The sequence below is a fragment of the Sodiomyces alcalophilus genome (genome assembly GCF_042370955.1).
Source record: "Sodiomyces alcalophilus JCM 7366 unplaced genomic scaffold ACRALscaffold_3, whole genome shotgun sequence".
Classification (NCBI taxonomy): domain Eukaryota; kingdom Fungi; phylum Ascomycota; class Sordariomycetes; order Glomerellales; family Plectosphaerellaceae; genus Sodiomyces; species Sodiomyces alcalophilus.
In genome coordinates, this window is record NW_027263534.1 from 1,701,996 (window position 1) to 1,723,445 (window position 21,450).

The 21,450-nt window shown below is 53.6% G+C and overlaps 7 protein-coding genes across 7 annotated transcripts; 4 read left to right on the plus strand and 3 right to left on the minus strand.

The window, feature by feature from the left end:
* Nucleotides 1–2,817: 2,817 nt before the first annotated feature.
* ACRALDRAFT_2026876 (uncharacterized protein) lies at nucleotides 2,818–4,095 on the plus strand (the record flags this gene model as incomplete). The annotated part of the gene is made up of 2 exons (XM_071020425.1): nucleotides 2,818–3,121; nucleotides 3,182–4,095. The coding sequence occupies 2 exons, from the start codon at nucleotides 2,818–2,820 to the stop codon at nucleotides 4,093–4,095; spliced, it is 1,218 nt and encodes a 405-aa protein (XP_070875929.1).
* Nucleotides 4,096–4,967: 872 nt separating this feature from the next.
* Nucleotides 4,968–5,872, minus strand: ACRALDRAFT_1069611 (uncharacterized protein; the record flags this gene model as incomplete). Its single annotated transcript, XM_071017685.1, has 4 exons — nucleotides 4,968–5,158; nucleotides 5,210–5,493; nucleotides 5,591–5,636; nucleotides 5,773–5,872. The coding sequence occupies 4 exons, from the start codon at nucleotides 5,870–5,872 to the stop codon at nucleotides 4,968–4,970; spliced, it is 621 nt and encodes a 206-aa protein (XP_070875930.1).
* Nucleotides 5,873–6,359: 487 nt separating this feature from the next.
* Nucleotides 6,360–7,514, plus strand: ACRALDRAFT_1049143 (uncharacterized protein; the record flags this gene model as incomplete). The annotated part of the gene is made up of 2 exons (XM_071015581.1): nucleotides 6,360–6,544; nucleotides 6,598–7,514. Exons 1-2 carry the CDS (start codon nucleotides 6,493–6,495, stop codon nucleotides 7,512–7,514), a joined length of 969 nt encoding a protein of 322 aa, XP_070875931.1. The 5' UTR covers nucleotides 6,360–6,492.
* Nucleotides 7,515–7,541: 27 nt separating this feature from the next.
* ACRALDRAFT_208816 (uncharacterized protein) lies at nucleotides 7,542–11,219 on the minus strand (the record flags this gene model as incomplete). Its single annotated transcript, XM_071022508.1, has 9 exons — nucleotides 7,542–9,241; nucleotides 9,289–9,389; nucleotides 9,420–9,670; nucleotides 9,701–10,125; nucleotides 10,195–10,326; nucleotides 10,361–10,538; nucleotides 10,563–10,809; nucleotides 10,909–11,037; nucleotides 11,149–11,219. 9 exons carry the CDS (start codon nucleotides 11,217–11,219, stop codon nucleotides 7,542–7,544), a joined length of 3,234 nt encoding a protein of 1,077 aa, XP_070875932.1.
* Nucleotides 11,220–14,440: 3,221 nt separating this feature from the next.
* On the plus strand, nucleotides 14,441–15,324 carry ACRALDRAFT_1069614 (uncharacterized protein; the record flags this gene model as incomplete). Its single annotated transcript, XM_071017686.1, has 4 exons — nucleotides 14,441–14,460; nucleotides 14,527–14,599; nucleotides 14,715–14,821; nucleotides 14,904–15,324. 4 exons carry the CDS (start codon nucleotides 14,441–14,443, stop codon nucleotides 15,322–15,324), a joined length of 621 nt encoding a protein of 206 aa, XP_070875933.1.
* An 880-nt stretch (nucleotides 15,325–16,204) lies between these two features.
* Nucleotides 16,205–17,380, minus strand: ACRALDRAFT_1062585 (uncharacterized protein; the record flags this gene model as incomplete). The annotated part of the gene is made up of 4 exons (XM_071016629.1): nucleotides 16,205–16,870; nucleotides 17,056–17,105; nucleotides 17,181–17,212; nucleotides 17,319–17,380. The coding sequence occupies 4 exons, from the start codon at nucleotides 17,378–17,380 to the stop codon at nucleotides 16,205–16,207; spliced, it is 810 nt and encodes a 269-aa protein (XP_070875934.1).
* Nucleotides 17,381–19,468: 2,088 nt separating this feature from the next.
* On the plus strand, nucleotides 19,469–21,021 carry ACRALDRAFT_1041371 (uncharacterized protein). The gene is made up of 4 exons (XM_071015214.1): nucleotides 19,469–19,636; nucleotides 19,705–19,723; nucleotides 19,800–20,157; nucleotides 20,225–21,021. Exons 1-4 carry the CDS (start codon nucleotides 19,596–19,598, stop codon nucleotides 20,686–20,688), a joined length of 882 nt encoding a protein of 293 aa, XP_070875935.1. The 5' UTR covers nucleotides 19,469–19,595; the 3' UTR covers nucleotides 20,689–21,021.
* Nucleotides 21,022–21,450: the final 429 nt, after the last annotated feature.

Here is a 21,450-nt window from a genome sequence, read left to right on the forward strand (position 1 = left end):
AACGTCAATCAACAACGTCAATCAACAACGTCAATCAACAACGCGATAGCGCTTCACGATCACGCAAAGGAGCTTAAAAAGCAACGGGCGGTGGCTCGGCAGGAGGAGGTGGCACAAGGCTCGTAACAACAACAACAATAACAACAACAACAGCAACAAGGCGAAGATACCCGTGGCCGTGGGCGTGGCCGTGGCCGTGGGCGCGGTGCAAGAGGAGCAATTACTGCTGCGGCTGGCTTTAATCGAACTGACGAGCTGATCCGTCAATTACAACAACAACAACAACAACAACAACAGCAGCAGCAGCAGTAGGTTAGATGCATGAATCGGAAAGTATAAGGAACTGGATTCTGTAGAGAGGCCTTAATTGGTGGCAAGCAGCTACAAAATAGAACCATCGGTCTCAATCAACATCATCCGAATCATTATAGCCACTGCCTTCAATTAACCCGAGGGATCAAATTGATCTAACGTTAAAAGACTGTTCGGGCGATTGAACGATTGACGATCGTACTTAGTATTCGTAGGTATGTGTGGTATTCCGAAAGAGGAAAAAGGTGGGTCCATGTCAGAACTACAGTCGGAATATCCAAGTAGTACAGTCGGAATATCCAGTCTCTATTATAAATGTCAGTCATATTGGGTTGGGGAAGTTTCGTGTGGTCGACGCCGATGGATGCCGATGGACGGTGATGGGCAAGAAAGCTTGGCCCGCCGTTCGCCGTCGGCCCATCCCGGGAAGGCCGGCCTAGGGATCCTTGGCAATTCAAAAAGTGCCAACTCATCTCAGAAGAGAGGCATGGAGGAATATCGCGAGCATATTCACCATGTATGGTTTTTGCACCGCCGGACTTGAACAAATCGGAGCGCGAAATCATGGGCGACTCTGCCGCACCCGCCTGTCTAACTGGATGCTTAACTAGCCGTCCTCCCGAAGCATGAGGCATTAGACCCAGTCTCCCGACAAAATGTCTAGTGAGCCCATGACTTCGAAAGCCCATGTCTGGGAAAATGGCACAATCGCAATCCTCTTCACGACACTGGATGCGTCCGGCTTCCGGCACCGGCCGAGAGCGTGTTTGAAAGTCTGGGGATCACGGTCTCCTGGGACTGAGGAATTGCTTTTCGCAGCGGAGATTCGTTTGCACTGGACAGTGTTTGTCCCCCATTCGAACGTCAGTCAGCATTATAAGCAGACAACTTTCGCCGGTAGCCTTTCCCATTTTGCGTATTATGGCTTTCAAACCGAAAAATGTGAGCTATCTTCATAATGACAGGGAGAGAACGGCGTATGTTGGCGCGAAACGATGACCCAGGGGATTTCTATTGAGGCGATGATCGTCTGTTGGGTTGGTACCAGATATGCGGCATGTCGGAGAACCTCGGAGTCGCAGGCGGCCAGCGGTTAGGTTGGTTCACCTCATTGAATCCACTGCATCTACTACAGCAATGCGAGATATGGTCCAAAAGTGGTCCCCGTCGGTCAGGCCCATAGTCTCCGTCGAGGACCTCCGGAATCCCACACATGGCCATGATAACCATGAGGCAGCTGGACATCTGGGCCGGCAATCTGATAAAAATGGGAGTCTATTCCGCATGAACCTCGCATCTGATTCTGGATGTTCCCTTGCTTCTTGCATTGGACAACTTCCCACGAATCTCACCACTCGCAACTCGTCAAGATATCTTCGACAATTGATTTCCCCCACGCTCTTCGAAACCAACAAAAGCAAACACACAGACAGCCCAACAGAACTTTGTTGGTTCACAGCTTCTCCAATCAACGCAGCCTCTTGCCGCCTCTTTCCCGACCAGCAAACCGTCAAACAAACACGTGCAATTCTCACAAGAGACGACATCTAGCACGATCAAGTAGGGTACCGTACCGTACCGTACCGCTCTTGCTGCGAAGTGGGGAATTGGTGCCTGCCCTACGGTTCCAAATATAGAAACTGGACCGCGTCAAGGCTCGTTATTGGTCCATACTCTGTCTTCCCCGGGGGGGGATAGATAATCGGTACGTATCCACCTTTTCTAGGCGAGCCAATATCATTACGTACCTTATACCTCGTACCTCCGTACCGCCTATCCCATCACTCCTTCCCCCATCGAAACTCCGGCTTGCGAGTTCAGCCCAGAGCCCGTGAGCCCATGTGGGCTGTGCCCCTGGCTGATCCCCTTAGCTCAAGGTCGCGGTCGCTCTACTCCCGCCGTCCACGCCGATACACCTGAATGACCAGGGGTCCCGCCAAATGCTGACAGGGCGCAGCAGGCAGCCCAAATCCTACCTGGCTCTTACACACTCACACTTTTTTTTCTTCTCCATTCTATTCCCCCGTCTTACCGGCGTTCTATCCGTACGCTTGCCGGTTCTCTCCACCGTCTGGCTCTCGTCAGCCCCGGACAACCAGACAGAGGCCAGACTTCAACAAGCCTCTCGTTAGGTGTCACGTCGACCGACAACGCCTAGTCAGGGCAATAGACGAACGTTGATACAACTAAGACGGATCGTGATCGACTCGCTCATTAGAACCGTGCTCCCGATTGATTTCGCTCCAACAAATGAGACTTGCTCCTCATCACGCCACAGAAAACACTGAAACCTGCGACGGCGATCCTGGCCCCGAGGATACCTCCCTCCTTTCCGACCTCATCGATGACATCGACTGTCATCTTGATATCCCGCTACCATCGAGCTCAAGCTTGATCATGGCAGACGGGCTGGCCTGCGTCCTCGACGACTGGTGTAATGATCGTACAATTTCCGACTCGATACCCCGTCCATCCTCTACCACCACTACCCTCACAAAACCCACCATGTCCACCAACAAACCCGGTGCGACACCGTCATCGGGGACCTTCATGGTCGTCACCTTTGACCCTCATATCCCGATTGCCCAGTATCCCGACCTTCCCCCAGACATTACCGAGAGCCAGATCGTACTCAACTACCAAGTCGACCCCAGGCTGGCACAGGACGTAACAGTCGCCGGGAGGGTATGGGTATACAACCCCAGTGTTGATAAATCCCCTGGCGCCTCTAGTTGGGAGCCATTGCCTTGGGGTGGGCCTCCAGGCGCCGGCCTGGAGATCCTACGGCCTCGTCAAGGAGAAGGACAACGTAAGTTGCGACATTCAGCGCACTCCGTGTCAATGGGATCACACTCACCATAACCCGCAGTTGCCCACTCTTCACCGGCCATTCTGGAAATCGGTAGCCTCACGCCTGCAGTATACGGCAAAGATATAGCATTGAACTTGACTTGGGCCTTCAGACAAGGGACAGCCGAACACCAGGAAGGCTGGAGCAGGTCTGGAAGCTTCGTCGTCGACAACGGTCAGGTACAGCGCTATCCTGAGCCCGATGAGACCACCCAAATCGAAACTCTCCCCGCGGCCCTTCAAGAGATGATTGACGCATTCAACCCGCCGCCCACCGCCACGAACACGGACAATCTGTCCCCCACAGGAGATGCAACAGCGACAAAGGCCACCACGACCTCCCCCAACCCGACTGATCTGGTGGATGCGCCGGCCAGCGCGTCAGGTGGGACGGGTCTCTCCACTGGCGCCATCATCGGCATCGCCGTCGGAGCAGGCATCGCCGGTCTCCTCCTCATCGGTGCTCTCGTTTGGTTCTTTTGCCGCCGCCGCCGACGCCGCGCCAATGGTTCAGGCCGAGACGGATCCCATGGTCCCGAAGCTGTCCACCCCCAGCACGCGGCCAACAAGGAGACCAACTTGAACGTCGCCGAGTCACCCCACTCCCCGTACTCCGAAGACGGCATCTTCCCGCCGCAGCAGCTCCAAAGCCACCAACCCAACCAGACCAGCGAGGGTGCTCCGCTCGTGGACCACGTCGGTGCTACCTCGGCCAGCCGGTCGTCTAACATGGTAGCACCGTTTTCCGACTTTGACTCCCCAGCGCAGTCCCAGCCAAACGGCGAACCGCGAGCAGACACGCGGTCGGCGACGCCCAACGTGGCGCACCTCATCGAAGAGGGCATGACGGAGGAGGAGATTCGGAGGTTGGAAGAAGAGGAACGAGCCCTGGATGACGCCATTGAGGCCGCTCAAGGCCGGCGTACAACATGACGAACGGGGAGGTGAGCAGGTCGCATCTGTGTGTATGCGTGTTGGTCAATCAGGGATGACGGCCGGACTTTTGCCATCTTGGACATTTTCAATCGGCAGGGCGTTTTTGGTGGAGCTCTTGTTTTCTCCCCTTGTTATTTGGCTGGTGATCTTTTGGAATAGGGCGCACCCGGCGCCGTACATCACCTCTCCTCGGAGGGCTGGTAGGGACGGGTACGGCAGGCCTCTGATTTATTTCACCCCTCGTTTCTGGATACCATTACTGTACTTTCCCTCTTTGCCGCTTTGGATGCCTGTCCAGAATTGGCACCAAAAAGAAAAGTTATCATAGCGAATGGTTGTTTTTTTTGCCAGACGCGTGAGAGTGGGGAAAGAACGTCAGCGCAGAATAAAATAAGAGAGTGATACAGTTATTGCGTACTTCCCTTTGACTGTATATCCTCCCGTATGGGCGATGCTGAATCGATATCAAGGACCAGGTCGCCACTTTATTCCGCTACATGTATTTCAGATGACAGACAGCATTCGAGATAACGTGAACAAAGTTTTTTGGGGAATCGTAAAAAGACAAATCGTTCGCATACGTATACAGCGGGTATTGACAGAACCCATCAAGAGAACAGACGGTCTGGCGCCGAGTGCCATTTGAAGGCAATACCCAGTCGAGTCCCAAAGCCCTTCCTCCTTTTTCCGTTTTGCCTCCTCCAACACACACACAGGCGCCTTTTTCTTCGACTCACGACTTGGAGTGCATGTCGCAACCCGAAACCGCCTATTCTCATCGACCTGCAACCTCGGTGACCCATCCATAATCGTATAACACTGCATGTTTTCCGTCGGTTCGTCTTCCGGCATGCGACCTGGGGTTAGCGTTAACCACGGTTGAAGAAGCGGCCAACCATATTGGATGCGATGTTGCCCGCGAGCCCGCCGGAATACAGCGCACTGCCGGCCATGTTGGAGGCCTGGCTGAACTTGTCGCAGCGGGAGAAGGCGAGGGTGTTCATGATGGTCAGGACGAGAGCAATGACTGGATCCCGGTCATTGTTTTTAGCGGCCGCGACTAGAAAGAAAAAAGAAGAGAAAAAATGGGGGGAAAGGGGGGAGTACGCACCAACAAGAGGTAGCCACAGGAACTGCAGCCTCACTAGAGCAAAGATGGCCAGCAGAAACCAGAGGATGGGCTGCACGTAGAGCGCGAGCCAAAAGAAGCGGCTATCGGTCGCATTGACAATCTTGGTGCCCGGCTCGCTGCTCTCAAAAACCCATTTGGACTCGCCCGTCGACGGGTCGACTTCGTTCCACCACCGCAGGCCCACGAGGCGGCGCCCGGCGATGTTCTTGAGGTAGTAAAAGTCTGCGGCGAGGAGGAGGATGGTGATGATGAAGATCATGATCCTGTTTGTGTTTTGAAAGTTCGCCCTACCAGTCAGATTTTCTGCATCATGCAAAAGCGCAAAAGCAACAGAGTGAGGGAGGCACAGCAGTGACGTACATGCTTTTGATGATCCAGAGACCGAGAAAGTACACAAGTACGCTTGCTAGTAACCTGTCGTTAGCCTTCCATATTCTTTATTTCTCGTCTTTGGCTCCCAATTTCCCATCCCGTCGATCCATTCCTATTCAACGATCTCGTCTCCGTTCCTGGGCGATTCGATGGGCAAGGGGCGAGCTCACATATCCGGAACCCCAAGAGCGTCAGCAGAGTGATGGGGTGGGAGCTGAGCCGCCAGCTCAGCGCGCCTTCTGGCTGGGGCGCATTTCGTTCGGGATCCATGGTGGGAGAGGCGACGATCGGAAAGAGGGAGGAGGAGGATTGAGAGGGAAAGGCTCGCTTTGTATGTTTCGCGCAAACTCCCGTCGGCCTGCTTCGCGTTTATCGGGCCTTCTGGCCAGAGTGTAATTCGACTGTTGCTGTGCTCCGTCCACCGGTCCAGTAGCTTGCCACGGATGTCGATTGGGGTAGAATAACGTAGGTCGTCGACGTGTATAGAGGGGGACAATCGTCGGCTCCCTTTGCTTGTCCTGGCCAAGAGGTAGAGGGATGCTGTGGTACCTTATGATACGTGTAAGCTGTTCCAATATGGAGCCGGAGTTATTCCGACGGAAGCCTAGCTGGAGGCGCGGAGTACATGTGCCAAGGACGTAGGTACCGCTTCTTTACCAACATAGCCTTACGTCATCAGCGTCAAGATGTCCGCAGAGCTCTTACCTCAGGTACTGCCGAGATCCCTATCGTACCAGGAACTTATCTATAGGTAGGTAATTACCTATGCGACTGGATCGTAGAAACTTCATTGAATTCGACTCGAATACTCGTACTTCGCTTCATCGTCTCATCTCATTCTGTATCCCTTATATCCATAGCAACGCCCATCCTATAGGTCGACCCTCGCCATGGCGCTTCCGGCCAAGTCTTCGTCTATTCTACGGCGAGCACTCCTCTACGGTTGAGCCTCCCGTCTCTCTCCTATACCAGCCCTGGACTAATTACGCCTACAGTTCCGTCCTCGTCAGAGAAAATGCTCAACAAGTCCCTGGGTTTCATCTCCGACAACGTAACATATGACCTGGAAGACTCCGTGACCTTGGCGCGTAAACCAGATGCTCGACACCAGCTGCGATCGTTCCTCTCGGCCCAAAAGACGCGCCCGGCCTCGGTCGCAGAGGTGGCCGTCCGCGTCAACGGGGTTCGGACTCCCTTTGCCCTAGATGATCTCACCAGCCTAGCGTCATTGCCCAACGTCGACGCCGTCGTGGTCCCCAAGGTTGATTCTAGCGCCGACCTGACCTTCGTGACCGACGTTCTGCGCCATGTCGCCCCGGAGAGGCACAGGGAGGACTCCAAGAATCCCATCAAGATAATTGCGCTCATCGAGTCGGCCAAAGCGGTCATGGACCTCCGAGAGATCTGCAGCGCCACCCCCTATCTTAGTGGGCTGATATTCGCCGCCGAGGACTTCGCCAAAGATCTCTCTCTAACGCGGACTCCGTCGCTCACCGAATTCCTTTATGCACGGTCCGCCATTGTGACGGCGGCAAGGGCCGCAGGTCTGCCCAGTGCCATTGATCTTGTCTGCACCTCTTACAAGGGCGATGCCGGACTATCGAGGCTTCGCGAGGAGTGCGAGGGGGGCAAGGCCATGGGGTTCAACGGGAAACAATGCATCCACCCCGGCCAGGTCGGCCTTGTTCAGGAGCTATTCGCCCCGGCAGAAGCCGAAGTTGAGTGGGCAGTGCGTATACTAATTGCCAACGAGAAAGCCAGCGCTTCTGGTCGCGGTGCATGGACACTTGATGGCATGATGATAGATGCCCCGGTTGTGGGGAGGGCTGAATCTATCGTCAACAAGGCGGAGAGGTGCCAAATGGACGTCGGTCGGCTCCGAGAAAGATGGAGAAATCAGGAGCCTCAGTAAAAAAAAAAAAAAAAAAAAAAGGCCGACTTAGATGAGGGGATTGGGTCTCCAAAACGTCGCCATGCGTAACCGTCGATCATCAGTGTTCAGGGAACTCCATGGGGCAAGACCATGGCGTTCCAGAATCGCGTCTGCCGAAATCTCGAGCTCCGGCTGAGAAGCAAACCGTCGTCTCTTGTCAATCTCACGGCCAAAGGGATCGTCTGCCTCGGCTTCGTAATTCTCTTGGCCGGCAAAGCGGTCCTGCAAAGAACTTTGCGGGAAATGCCCGTTGTATTTGGTGGCCGCTGTTGCACTCGAAACCGGATCGCCTTTCTGACTTTGCACAACGTATTCATGCAGAACTTCTCTATCCAGGCGAGAAATGTCATCGTCGGCGCCCTCTGCAGCGCTCACATACATATCTCCTGGCCCCCGCAATGAGAGTTCCCTTGAGAGACAAAGCTCGGGCTGTTCCGTGCACCTCATCGTGGCGTCTTGCGGAAACCATACGTCCGTAGGTCTAGCTAGGCACCCTACCGACTTCAGTTGGTGGTCCATCGCATTGGCACACTCTGGCCGTGGAGTACTCGGACGCTGTTCTGGTACGCCGAGGTGAACGCCGGTGGTGCCAGCAATGTCCCCAGGCGGTAGACTGTTCTCATTCTGGTTGGCTGCACAGGAGTACTGGCTATGCTGGTTCTCGGGAGGCGAAATCCTTTGCATAGCTGAAGAGCGTTTGGGCCATGAGATGTAACTGGCATCATTGGTGCGTTCAGCCGCTTCCCCCATGTGGTCCTCCCCGAGTGTCCAGTGAATTCGACCTGGGTCTAGCGACGATGGAGCAGGAACCCGGCTAGTCCCAGGCGTCTCAATGTATGCTCGCCGAGCCATTGTTTCCCGCACCTGGGCCTCTTCTGTCGTTGATTGCTGGTTGCTCTGCTCGGTGTTCCTCGTATGTCCAGTATCGTCCTGTTCAATGGTCTCGGGGGGGATTGAGGGCCCTGGTAAGCAGCTGGATGCGGAGTGAAGCCCAGAACCCCAGAGCGCCGGGCGGTTTTCGTGTTCAATATCCGGTGGTCCTTCTCCTGTTGCTTTGCAGCAATCGATGGACTCGGCCGTTGCTGTGACGCCTTTGTCCACATACCGAATGATGGTAGGTCGCGGTGTTGCTGATCTCTGAGCTGTGTCTCCCGCACAATTCAGCCCAACAGAAGCATTTGAATGGCCGGAGGAATGGAGCCCTCGTTTATATTGGCGGTTGACTTCCCCCACTGCTACACCCGTGCTCTGAAGATCGTGTCCGGCATCGAGGTCGCCACCCCATTCGCGGGCACTAACCCCTCTGCCATGCTTCCCCTGACGTCTATGGTGCGACGGTTGGCTTAAGGACCGGCAGTGGTGGCTCGTGGTGGCTCGACTGTAAGCAGAGTCGGGCCTGCGGCGTATTTCGAGCGAGCTATGTGTCCTTTCTGGTGATAGCTTGCCGCAATCATTGGGCGTCATTTCCGAGGCTGGAATAAAGTCGTGGTCAAAGCTGGCATCGGACTCGGAATTGGCGTGCCTGGTTCTTCCTCGTTTCAATTTTGATAAGTCCCTGGGCCCATAGTACGCATCCATGTCCTCCAGTTCCCTCTCTCTCCTCTTCCTTTCCCTGTCATCGCGAGACTTTGACGATCGCCTGGTCATGTTCTGGTGACGATGGAGCTGGGGTTTCCAGTCCATTTTAACATGGGCGAGATCCTCGGCTGGTCTGTGTCAGCCATAGCCCCTGCGGTGTGCCAGTTATACTCACTGTGGTTTTTGGAGGAAGTAAATCCGTTCTGGAAGATACCAGGGATAGTGCCCGGGTGCAGCTGGTCTGGCGTCAGCAGGGTCGCTGAATTGTTCTCTACGCTGGCTGACTTTACCGTGACTCGGTCACACCGAACTGTCTCGGACGCGAAGTTGTCCATGACCTCCCGTCGGGATGCGAGTTGTTTCTTGGAGACTTCTTTGCGACGTTTGGGATTTCGAGGTTTTGCAGACTCGGAGTGTTTCCTGGAGCCGACAGGTTTCTTTCCCCTCTCATATTTATCTTCTCGGGTCTTATGCCTGGGACGTTTCTCGAAATTTAGAGGAGGGGAATAGCTCTCTTGGTCAGAGTCCACCAGGTCGAATCGTGACATGGGCCGGGCCTGCAAGGGTGAGTCTCTGTCATAACTCACGATCTTCTTAGTATCCATGGATCCATGCCGACAGTCAACGTGATAATCGTCGAAGATGTCGGCATGGGGAGAACGAGGGCGTTTCCCAGACGGATTAGTTGTCGCAAGCGGGACCTCAGGCTGAGATTCGTCCGGCTGAGGCGAACGGCATCGGGGGATACGGTCGTCGGTGCGATCATCCCGGGCTTGTAGGCTAGACCTTTCATGTCGACGATTTGTCCCTTCCAACCACTTCCAAACGAAGTCCTGGCTCTGATCAGTCCCGTATCGCCTGCTGTCATCACGGTCTGGACCGGGGTTGCCGTGGGACGGGTTCCGTCTTGGTGTTTTATCGCTGTGTTTCCGATGGTCACGACCGTGGCGCTTGTGCCGATGATAGTTGCGAGCCGAGTTTTCGCGATCCATTGCCTGTGCCTCGACGGGACCTTATCCTTGGGTTTGTTTAGGGCAGTCAGTGGGTTCCCCAGAATCTACAAGGGCAGGATATGCTGGACGGGAGAGTACACTCGTGATGAGGTCGAGAATTTGGTTCCTTAAAACGAGCGCCGAGGTGGTGTTTTCCTCGCAGACAGCATCCATAATCACCAGAACAGGGTGGGATGGTCGAGTACTTAAGGTCAGATACCCTGCCTTCTGAAGGACACGATATTATCCGAGAACATATAGAGAGGGTTGGGTATTCTTGTCCAGAAAGAAAAATCATGAATTTGGCTGGCTTCATGGGGATATGGGCAGGTGCAACTAGACTTCTGCTGCCCGACACGGCAGTCTCGACTGAATAGTCACCACTTTGATATTTGGCCCTCTTCGGAGTACAGGAAAGAGAGTGGCAAGGAACCTCAAGGGGACACATGCGTCAAACTCTCTCGCCAGTCGCCTCGCAATACTCTATTCTCAACACTATGAGCTCGTCGTGGTTGCCCGAGTGAGACGTTTGTTGAGAACATAGAGTTGGCAGCTGCATCGAGCACGAGGTCGCGATGACTCCCACGCTCGTCATTATTCTTTTTTTTCCTTCGTCTCTCTTTCGTGGTAATATGTTGGTCTCGTCAGTGATCCAAGCAGTACGTGCCATAGCCCATGATGCTGTTGAACGTTTTCGCGAGTAACTCGTGGTTGATGAATTTGGAGCCAGGTCAACTCACCTGGATTAGAAGGTCACGTGATATTTTCCAGTCAATACGAAGTACACATTACCGCGAGTGCACACTGCGATCCACTTCCCGTTCAACCAAAATCGGTTATGATCAGAGTTCTTCCCCAGAGGCCAAGCTACAGAGGCACGGATGTAGCGCACCACCCGCGTTTCACCTTCTGGCCAGGCATGCACTCCCCCACTTTTTGTTTAATAATTGTTAAAGAAGTACCTACAACTCAGGGCAGCCAATTAGACTTATTGGGAGAGTACAGATGAATGGCAGGTAAAGTATGGGTTTTATACCGAGTACCTAATGGTCGTAGCTTGTATTCTGTTGACCTCCATCATATCATAACAAATACAGTATGTAGGTATGTACATACGTTGTAAGAATGCGTACCGTTAGAATGGGCGTATTCCTAAGTACGAAGTAAGAGGTCGCAACGCGGCACATGGAATTTACCCGACAGATGACATAATATTAATGGAGAGCACAAAGGTTCTCGACTTTTTCGATTTCTTTGCCCCTGAGTATGTTTGTGCAGCCTGCAGCATGCAGGAGCGTATGAAAGCGGCGATGGCTTGCTTACCAACCTTATTAAAGGGATGCCCCAAGCGCCAGGGCCAACGGAAATAAGGCCGATCTGGTGTGGGTCCGCGGGCGGTCTTATTTGACGGATCTGTTTGATGTTGCACTGCCTCACTGGGTCCCGGCAACATCATCGTATCAAAGCCGCGCTGGATGTCCTGAGGACGTGAGGAGTCGTATCAAAGAATCAAGAACACGGTCGGAGACTCGACAGAGACTTATTTCGAGCCCATACGCAAATGATCACCACTTTAAGTACGACACTAGATAAATACGTTGTATGGATAATGAGTTGGGCGAGAGACCTTTGTTTGGCTCGGCAGCTCACCCCACTCTTTCAGGAGGGACGGCGCCGTCAGCAGAAATTGAGCTCGATTGCGGTTCTGAGGAAGGAGGCTGTGCTAAAAAAAAAAAAAAAAAAAAGAAGGTCCAGTCCCATCCCTTGTCACTCCTCGTCACCCATCAACAGCCTTTTGCACCCCATTCCCATTCAGAAGACTTGGGTATGGAGCAGGGTGCTGCTGAATCTCACTGTGGTCTCCAACAAAGAACTAGGTAGTCGTACACCATATGGACGGCGGAATCGCGTAATGAGTTACGAAGTATTCGGGACGCGTTCGGTTAAGAAGCTTTCAGCGGTGGTTCCGAACCCGCAGCGTCTGTGGGACAACCCGAGGGACATAATATGTACACGGAGACAGAAAGCGAACAAATGACGGAAGTTGGAGTACAACGTACTGCATATGTACACCTAGACCGTCAATCTCATCCTGTGTCTGCCGAGTCTGACCTTGCAGCCAGCTCTGCAAACGAGATCCCGTCTCGCCTCCCTGAACGCCATAATCTTACTGGGGTACGGTAGTACGGAGTAGTTCTGTCGCTCATTCTCGTTTAGCGCCTCATTTTCGCGATGCACATTGTCTTAACACCGGGGGTCCAGGATTTTATGTTGTTTGACAGATGTTTGGGGAGCTGCAAAGCCCCTGCCGGTACATTGCTAGGCGTCACTGACACATTCGAAATACGTGGATGGTTCCATACCAAAGATCAAGATGCCGATGTTGAGCTCCCACGTTACGACACATTGCCCAAATGGTTCGTGCCGCTCCCCCCTGGCGCCGAATCGACATCAGGCAGGAACTAGAAACCAGTAGGCAGGCGATGAGGAGACTGAATATGTACGGGGTTTGAAAGGAGAACAGAATAATAAGGAGGAGGATGGGTTAGGGAGGGGTGAGGATGGGCCCTGTTTATGCCAATGAATAGAAAGATGAGGACCTAACCAACGGGGCCTAGCTGGGTTTGTGATTCGAGATAGGATTAGGTTGCGTACTGTACTGTACATACGGCATACGTTCCATCCACCTTCTATTTTTATTCCCCTTTTTCCTTCTGGCTTTTCTCCCTTTTCATCTTTTTCTCTTCCTCGTTTACCATCATATCCATCAAATTCGCCGTTACCTCGGCCAACCCCTAGAGCCTTCGCCCAGTTTGATCAGAATAGTCTGCCTCTCCAAGTTGGCTATCTGAACAAATTTCGCGCACCATCACCACGAAATCTGATATCAGAAGTAGGTACATTTCCCACGGTAAGACTTATTCACTACTGTTGTAATTCAGTCATATTCGACCGTCGGTTTTCTCTCCCATCCTGGAAATTGACTAGGCAGTCGCCAACCTCCGTCGTCGCTTCCTTTTTTCCCTATACCTTCTTTCATATTCCCAGCAGCTTGCCTTCCGAAAGAAGTACCAGCCGGGACAAGCACATTTACGTCATTTACGTACTCTTTCCATATCTCCATTCTACCTTGCCTACCTAGGTACTCTCCAAGTCAAACCCAAGTGTCATTCGGATCCCTACCGATCTCCGGGTCCCCCCTTCCTTGGCAGACGGTAAATGCATCTACGGGATGGTGGTCCACCATCCCCCTGCTAGCTAGCATCCAGCCATTCTTCTGTCTCATCACTCCACGCCTGTGTCTCCTGCCCACCTCACTTTAGTTTCGATGCTAGCGGCTAGCACTTACATATCATCCCCCTCTACCTTACATACCTACCTTACCTACACACTAGGTAATTACTGAGTACACACATCACCTTACTATCCACCATTAGCCTTTTCTCCCACGTCTTCTCTCCCGATGCCCACCATCATATCATCTTTCTTACACACCTAACATACCTCGCCAAGGAAGCATGCGCTCTGGTTGAAAGACGATATCCTTCATTCGTGCCACCTTCTCAAAGAAACCTCGAAGCACATCTTGCATCTTTTGCTCTGCGGTATTGTTGTACGCCCTCTATCCTTTTCCTATTGGGAGTCCCAGCGTCCTTTCCCTTCCGTACCATCATCTCATGGCTTGTTTTCTTTTTTGGTATCGCCACTTCCCCTCCTCCCCATACTCCATCTCAAGAAGCTGTTGCATTTGGATCACCCTGCTTTTCCTTGCCGCAAACTGAGGACTGGGCCGTCGTCTCGTCACGTCACACGAAACGACGCAAACGCACTGCGCCACGACACATCAGCAGTGGCAATTCCAGTGACGCTTCCCGCTTGGGAGAGACGTTACGAGGTACCCCGCCAAATTGCTCGTTCCCCCCTGGCTGCACTCATTCCGCCCGCCCCCTTTTTCATGGATTAACGGCGAGCATATTGCCATCGTTTCGCCTTCGTCCCTTATCCACTTCCCCTCTTCAGCTTCCCCATTCATCTTGGTCACAATTGACGTGCCGAGGGGAACTGCCCGCCCGACATCAATATAAAGGTCGAGCTGACCTCAACATCCCTGTCCTGTCTGTTCCACCAAGCCTTGTCCTCCGAATCGCGAAACTAGTCGCAATCCGTTAGCACCTCGTACCTGCCTTCTGTATCCCGGGTCGCTTACGCGGCATCCTTTGTTGAAAACACGCGCGAACTCGCCACGGCAGGGAGTTGCTAACCTTGTCAGAAGTAACGGGTCGAGGGAAACTTTCGTTCTTTCCAACACAAAGAAAGCAAACAAAAACCGAAAACATGGCGAAACTATTCATCGGGTACGGGCCCTCATTTTCAACCACTGTTGGCGTGGAGGCCCTTTGACTGACCGAAAAATTTACAAGCGGCCTTGCATGGCACACCGAGGAAGCCACACTGCGGCAAAAGTTCGAAGAGTTCGGCGCCATTGAGGAAGCTGTGAGTGATATTCGCACGGCCGAAGCTATCTCCGATATCAAAAGAAGAAGAGAAAAGAAGCGTCCGTATAAGGAGAGAGAATACGAGAGAAGAGTCCTGACCCTATTCTTCCAAGGTGGTTGTTAAGGACCGTGACACTGGCCGTAGCCGCGGCTTCGGATTCGTGCGTTATCTCCAGGAGGAGGACGCCGAGAAGGCCATCGCGGCCATGAACAACGTTGAGTACGTCTTGCCGCAGCTCTTTTCTTTTGCAAGCTATCGCTCGTGACGACGCCAGCGTGGCTAATTTTTATACCTCGTTCAGGTTCGATGGGCGTCAGATCCGCGTCGATAAGGCTTCCGACAGCGGTCCCCGGGGCGGCGGCTTCGGTGGCGGTCGTGGCGGTGGATACGGAGGTCGAGGCGGCTACGGTTCGGGTGGGCCGATGCCCTACGCAGCCGCTCCGGCCCAGGGCTACCCCATGGCCGCTCCCAACATGTACGCACCCGCCTACGGTGGCCGAGGAGGTTTCGTCCCCCCGCCCGCGGCCTACGGTATGCCTCCCCAAGGCCACCCTCAGGGTAAGATACACTTCGCTCCGTCTTCTGGGTCGTTCCGTCGGCTAACCAGGCGTCCCCCAGATCCCTATGGCCACCCCGGCGCTCCTCCGGCCGGCGGCTACAGTTACCCGAATCAGCCCCAGCAACAGCAGCAGCCTCCTCCACCCAATGGTGGCGGCTACTAGTTTGCCCGAGGGGTTCGGCCGCGACAGAGAACTTGGAGAATTCCTTTGCCCGCCCAGCATTCACCATCACAACATAATGATTCTGAGAGCTCACCCCGGCCCGTCTCGAGGGGTACCTGACGACCACCATGACTTGTCGAGTGCGACCAGTGATGCGCTTGTGTCAGTTCTGTCCTGTGCGCCAGTCCGTCCGTCCGTTGGTTCGATCGACGAATGTCCGACATCCGTGATGATATTTGCTGCTGCAACATAAAGATACCCCGGCTCTGGTGTTACGCGTATGAACGCGACGCGTCATGTTGAATAGAGAGAGAGAAATAAGGCAACCAACGTCGTGGTGATTCGTGGTTGGCAATGTGATACGGCCTAAGTTTTCTGAGGGACTGCCGCTTTTTTTGTTTGTTTGTTTTTTTGACATGTCTTGCTCGTCCACTTGTTGTTTCCTGCTCCTCGTCACATGCAGGTTTCCTTTAGGATCGTCATTCTTCAGGTTGCCAGCCTATTTTCTGCTGCGGCCTCTTCTGTTTCCGGTTTGTTCTTTTATCGCACCGGTGGATGGGGGGACGGTGAGCGACGACCGATTGGACACTGGCGGAGACCTAAACAGATTCTTCAAGGTCTAACATCTCTCTATCTGGATGACGGTTTATGATCTATGAGTAGGTTGTGTTCCGGACGATTTTAGGAGAGACAGTCCAGTCATGGGGATGTGAGGATAGGGGAGAGGGAGGGAAACATGAGGTGCAAAAGGGAGGAAGGGGATGAAATGATGGTCAGGGGCGGTGGTACCAGATAGAGGCAGAGGCGAATGGACAAAATGGACATTTGTGGAAGCAGGCATTTTTGATCCAACCCGCGCGCCATCCAACCCGAAGCATGTTTAACTCCCAGGGACAGTCTTCTCGATTTCCTCCTGCTGCTCGGTACTGGCGACTTTCTGAAATTCACCGCTGGTTTCGGGCAGTTCGGCCTGGGTATCGTGGCCGCGTGACTCCTCAGCGGCTATTATGGCTCGCACGCGCTGAGCGAGGTCTCGGATGTGCTCATCGCCGCTCTCGGGACTTAGTTCTTCGAGGGCCTGGTTCAGGTTGAAGAGGTAATCGATATTTCGGCCACTGGGACCAACGCTCTTGTGTATGTGGGCGGCGAGGGCCTGCGGCTCTTGGGGCCCGGTGAACTGGTCGTTGTCCGGGGTGCCGATGTAGACGAGGGTCTGGATGGTGGCACCGTCGCGGTACGCGTGAGGGTGCTGCTCATTTGTGGAGCTGGGCGCGGAGGCAGCGGTGGGAGGGGCCGGGTGGAAGGCGGTGTAGTGGATGGTGTAGCCGTTGATCTCCCGGATGTCGAGGTAATCCTTGACCTCGGCGACGCGGTCCGGTCGGATCCGGTAGGCTACGCCCCACACCCGATCCGGGGCGTGTTCATGATGGTCGGTCAGGCTCGCCCAGTAGTCACGTTCGAGGAGGGTCACGACACGGCCGGGGGCTTCTGGTGTGCCGCGGTGGTCTTGGCTGTGAAGAGCGGGGCACGAGGGGCTTGAAGTCAGCTTGGACGCTTTTGATAGCCAGGTATACAACAAGGGACGTTTCTATGGCTTTGCATTCCGGTTCTGCGAGATGTATCAAGAAAGCAGAGGGATCCATACCTCGCCTAGAAGTGAATGTTGGTTAGTCGAGACAGGGGGAAAAAAAGGGCGAGGGAGGGGGGATCCGCAAAGGGATAGCAACAGACCTGCCAGAAACGTCGGACATAACCGGTCACCCAGCCGGGGATTCTCCTGTCTGTAGAGCATGAGCGTGCTGCATTGGCCTCCTCGTCGGCGCATCGGCACGGGCCGAAAAGGGATGTGAACGTACCGAAGTGGGGAGGAGGTTTCCATATCAGACTCCTAGAGAGACGAAATCAGACGAGAAACCTATGGTGATTTGAATCAAGTCGGATGCCCAGAATGGACTCTTGACAGACGGGGGATGGCGAGCTGGCTTATGACGCACCCATAACCGAAAAGCCAAAACTCATCGCCGTCGGTTGTGAGAGCGTTCACGGCGCTGCCCATTGTCTAGAGGTGAAGTCAAAGAAATAATGTATGAATGCCGTCTGATGATGCGAGGGGACAGGTTGTGCTCCGAGTGTTGTGGTAGGGTAGGGTCACGAGTATCGAGGGGAAGATTGCGACAGACTACTCTCAGAGAGATGGAAGACTACTTGCTTATTATGTCGTCGCAAAGTCGTCTGGGTGGGTTGATAGGTGAAGTAAAGGTCTGAGATGGCAGGTCTGAACATCGGTCAGTACCTTAGGTAAACTGCCAACAAAAGACAACCTAAGATAGTCATGGCGGGGCAAACCCGGGAGAGAACGATGGAGGGGAAGAGGTGGAGTGGAGGCCAGTGTTCGGCAGAGGCGGCCGAGGTGCCCCAGATTTCTGACAAATCCGCTGGGCGCGGTAGCGGCAGACGGGAGGGCGGTCACCCACTTGCCCAGCAGTTGAGAAGGCGACCAGGACGGTAAGACTGCCTTGAACGAGAGTGTGGAATTGGGAGGCTGAAGCATAATAGCGCCCTCTTGCTTGAATAGTCACTCCAGAAATTCAACATCTCAGTGCTATGTGCGTAAGTAGAATCTCTCGATTGTTGGCAACGAGTTGTTCAAAACCGACACTTTCACGGTCTAGAAGGGCAGACAGATGGAAGTGGTGTTTCCCGGGGCCGAGCTTCCGGCGAAATCATATATCTTCAAAACCAAGTTCTCGTTCAAGACAAAAACGAGGCGTAGCATCATGGTGACATGCGGCATGAATAACTGCCAGGGCATTGGCTACCTGTAGCGCCCGCTACAGGCAGATACTGTAGTGTACCTGGGTTGACCGTATAATTGCAGCCGGCTTCGCAGCTTTCTCGCCATTGCGAACGTAGCTCTCAAGGTCGCCATTGACTTGGTGCTCCAATGCCAGGTTCGGAATGAAATGACTGGCACCGATCTAGCTCGGTAAGTACAGAGTAAGTAGTTAAGAACTTTCCGGGTGTACGACGCAGGTATACGCACTCATCCTGAAGACCAATGGCTAGCTGGTTCCTGGGAGCCGTGTCAAAAGTCTCGGCGCTGTACCTGGTAGGAAAGACGGCGTAACAACGCAGGAACGGGCCCGTCCGATGCAGTCCGTACCCGCCGAGAGAACACTGGCATCGCATCGGTTGTCATCCGAACACGACTGCGTTGTGTCACAGGAACCAGGGCTGTCACGATGGGGCTTGGACTTTACACAGGACGAAATTTTCCGTACCCCACCTGCAGGTCGATCTGCTGTTCGGATCCGACGTGGTGTCGGTTGCCGAAGCTCCAGCTTTTATCATTTTCGCCTACTGTATTTTGACAGGGCATAAAGTATGGAGTACCTGAAGGCACGCCAAGGATGGTCAGGAGATGTGTCGACAAGACGGAAAAAGCCATTTCGGCCCAGGAGGGGAAATATCACACGAAGTACCGTACCTATGAATACAACGTACAAAGAACATAATTACAGGTATACATACGCTTGACTTGATCATTCTCTGCTCCATACAGCGTACCTCCTGCGGGGTTACATGCAAACCGCGCCGTCAGGCTGAAACCCTCCGCACTCACCCCCTTGTCTTCCATCCTCTCCCCTCCCACACATTCACCAACCACCAACATGCGTTGCTGAGGCAAGGGAAGAAACTAAAGATGGTACGAATTCATGGGCCTTGAAACGGAATTAGAACTCCCCGTTTGGGTTAGTCAGCCCAGACCTACATACAGTCACTCGCAATATGTGACGAGTAACCCCCCACTTGAAGATGTACCGACCTAACTGCGTAAAAAAGCATCAAGTTCAGATATACATAACGTTATGAATTCCACTTAGAAACCTCGAAAAAATTATAATATATAGTCAGGGTCCATTTCTAAGGATTTTGCGTGATTTGCAACTTAATAGAAAGCGTATTAGAATGATTATGAATTTTTAAAGTTAAAGGGTTATAATGTTAAAGACGGCAAGACACGTTGGTACGCGTGGAGTGGTATAACCACTCGTCAGTATTTGAAACCCACTGTACTAAGCTCTGCCCTGCAGGGTGCTGCTGTTACTTGTACTTCCCCCAAGCTCCCAATAGTGAAGCGCATCGCCTGCCCCGCGCTGACTTTCCAAGTTGATTGAACCTCATTTTACTTTTTCCTCTCTGCACTACCCAACAGCCTTCGAATCGATCGTTACACATTCGCCGCTTTTAATACCTGCTCCACGCCCAGAATGGCATACAATAAGCCCTATAATCCAGACGAGCTGCCTAGGTTTGTCCTCCTGCGACCCAGCCCGCTTTACCCCTCGGTGACCGTACTGACCACATCTTCTCGTCCAGATTTGCAGAACCTGAAGCCGTAAACAACTTGGACCCCGTCGCAAACTGCATCACCCTTCAATACCCAAAGACGTACTCATGTTCATTTCCATTAGAGAACCAGCAGCTCCCCGAAACCGACCGCCTCCCCCTCGGCCCAACACGCACAACCCCAGCGCCACAACACGGCGCCCACGCAATCGTCATCGTCCTACCCATCTCGCTACGATAGCAAGCCACAGCCGCCACTACCACGTCCCGACGATGCGCACCGCAATCCCGCCCTAAGTCCCGCCCACCAGCATCCCGGCCACGGCTATGGCGCCACATCCCCTCCACCCAGCGGCCGACCCCGTCCCGTGCACCACGGCCGCCCCGAGGCCAGCTCGCGACCTCCTCCCTCTCCGAACCCGGAAACCGCCGACGGCGCAGACCCGACACTTCTCCCGCTCTTCCGCGCGGTAGACAAGGACGGTAAAGCCCCACAACTCCTTTCGTTTGCCGGAGCCACGGCGCCCTAACGTTTCACTCTTCGCCTCAGGCACCGGCCAGCTCTCGGAGCGCGAACTCTCCGCGGCCCTCGTCAACGGCGACTGGACCGCCTTCGACCCGCAGACGGTCCGCATGATGATCCGCATGTTCGACAGCGACCGCAGCGGCACCATCGGCTTCTCGGAGTTCTGCGGCCTGTGGTCCTTCCTCGCCTCGTGGCGCACGCTCTTCGACCGCTTCGACGTCGACCGGTCCGGGAACATCTCCCTCGACGAGTTTTCCAACGCCCTCGTGGCCTTTCGGTACCGCCTCAGCCCCGGCTTCGTCGAGCTGCTCTTCCGCACCTACGATAAGCGCGGGGAGGGCGTCATGAGCTTCGATTTGTTCGTCCAGGCTTGCATCTCGCTCAAGCGCATGACCGACGTCTTTAAGAAGTATGATGATGACAGGGACGGATACATCACCCTCAGTTTTGAGGATTTCCTGAGCGAGATTCTCAAGCAGCTCAAGTGAGGAAGAAGACGGCCGCATATATATATCTACAATCTATCTATATCCATGTGGGGGTGTATGTGCGGCTTCATTCGCAGTCTCAATTAGGTTGCAAGGTTGCATGGCCGCAAAGGAGACGAGTCCGAAGAAGGGCCTTCTCCTCGATTTTTTTTTCTTTTTCCTTTTTTCTTTTCTTTTCTCTGGTGGTAGAACCAATCTCGAGACAGACGACACGACTAAATGATGGAATATTTGAGGCGGTGGCATCGAAATGAGCGAGATATCATGTTATCTACGAATTTGGACGAGGTATGTAATCGAGTCCGGCATATAGAATTCAACTTTTTCCTTTTGCTTCTTGTCGACCGCCGTCAATGGCACTAATTCTTCGCTGGCTTGGTCTAAAAGCGTCCATATCCAGCCTATGGCTTGAATTACGGCTAGGGTGACTTTTATCGGCGCCGTTGTGGCGTGTTCAACGGTCAAGCTTAGCCTTGGCCACTAATAGCCGCGCCACGATATCTTCCCCTTACTCCTCTCCTCCATCCTTTGAATGCGATATATGGTATAATGTTGCCTGATACCCAGGAACGAATATCTGCGACTGGACCCTGCAGTATTCACCCAATGTCCTCAGATTGTGATTCCTTACTAATAATTACCTAGGTAGAGAATGTACCGCCGTGGAATGTGGGGGATGATGTGATGGGGACAGGAGGTCATAGCGCAAGGAATTATGCGTACGCTGTACCTTTACTTATGCATTCTGTCACTGTACATTAC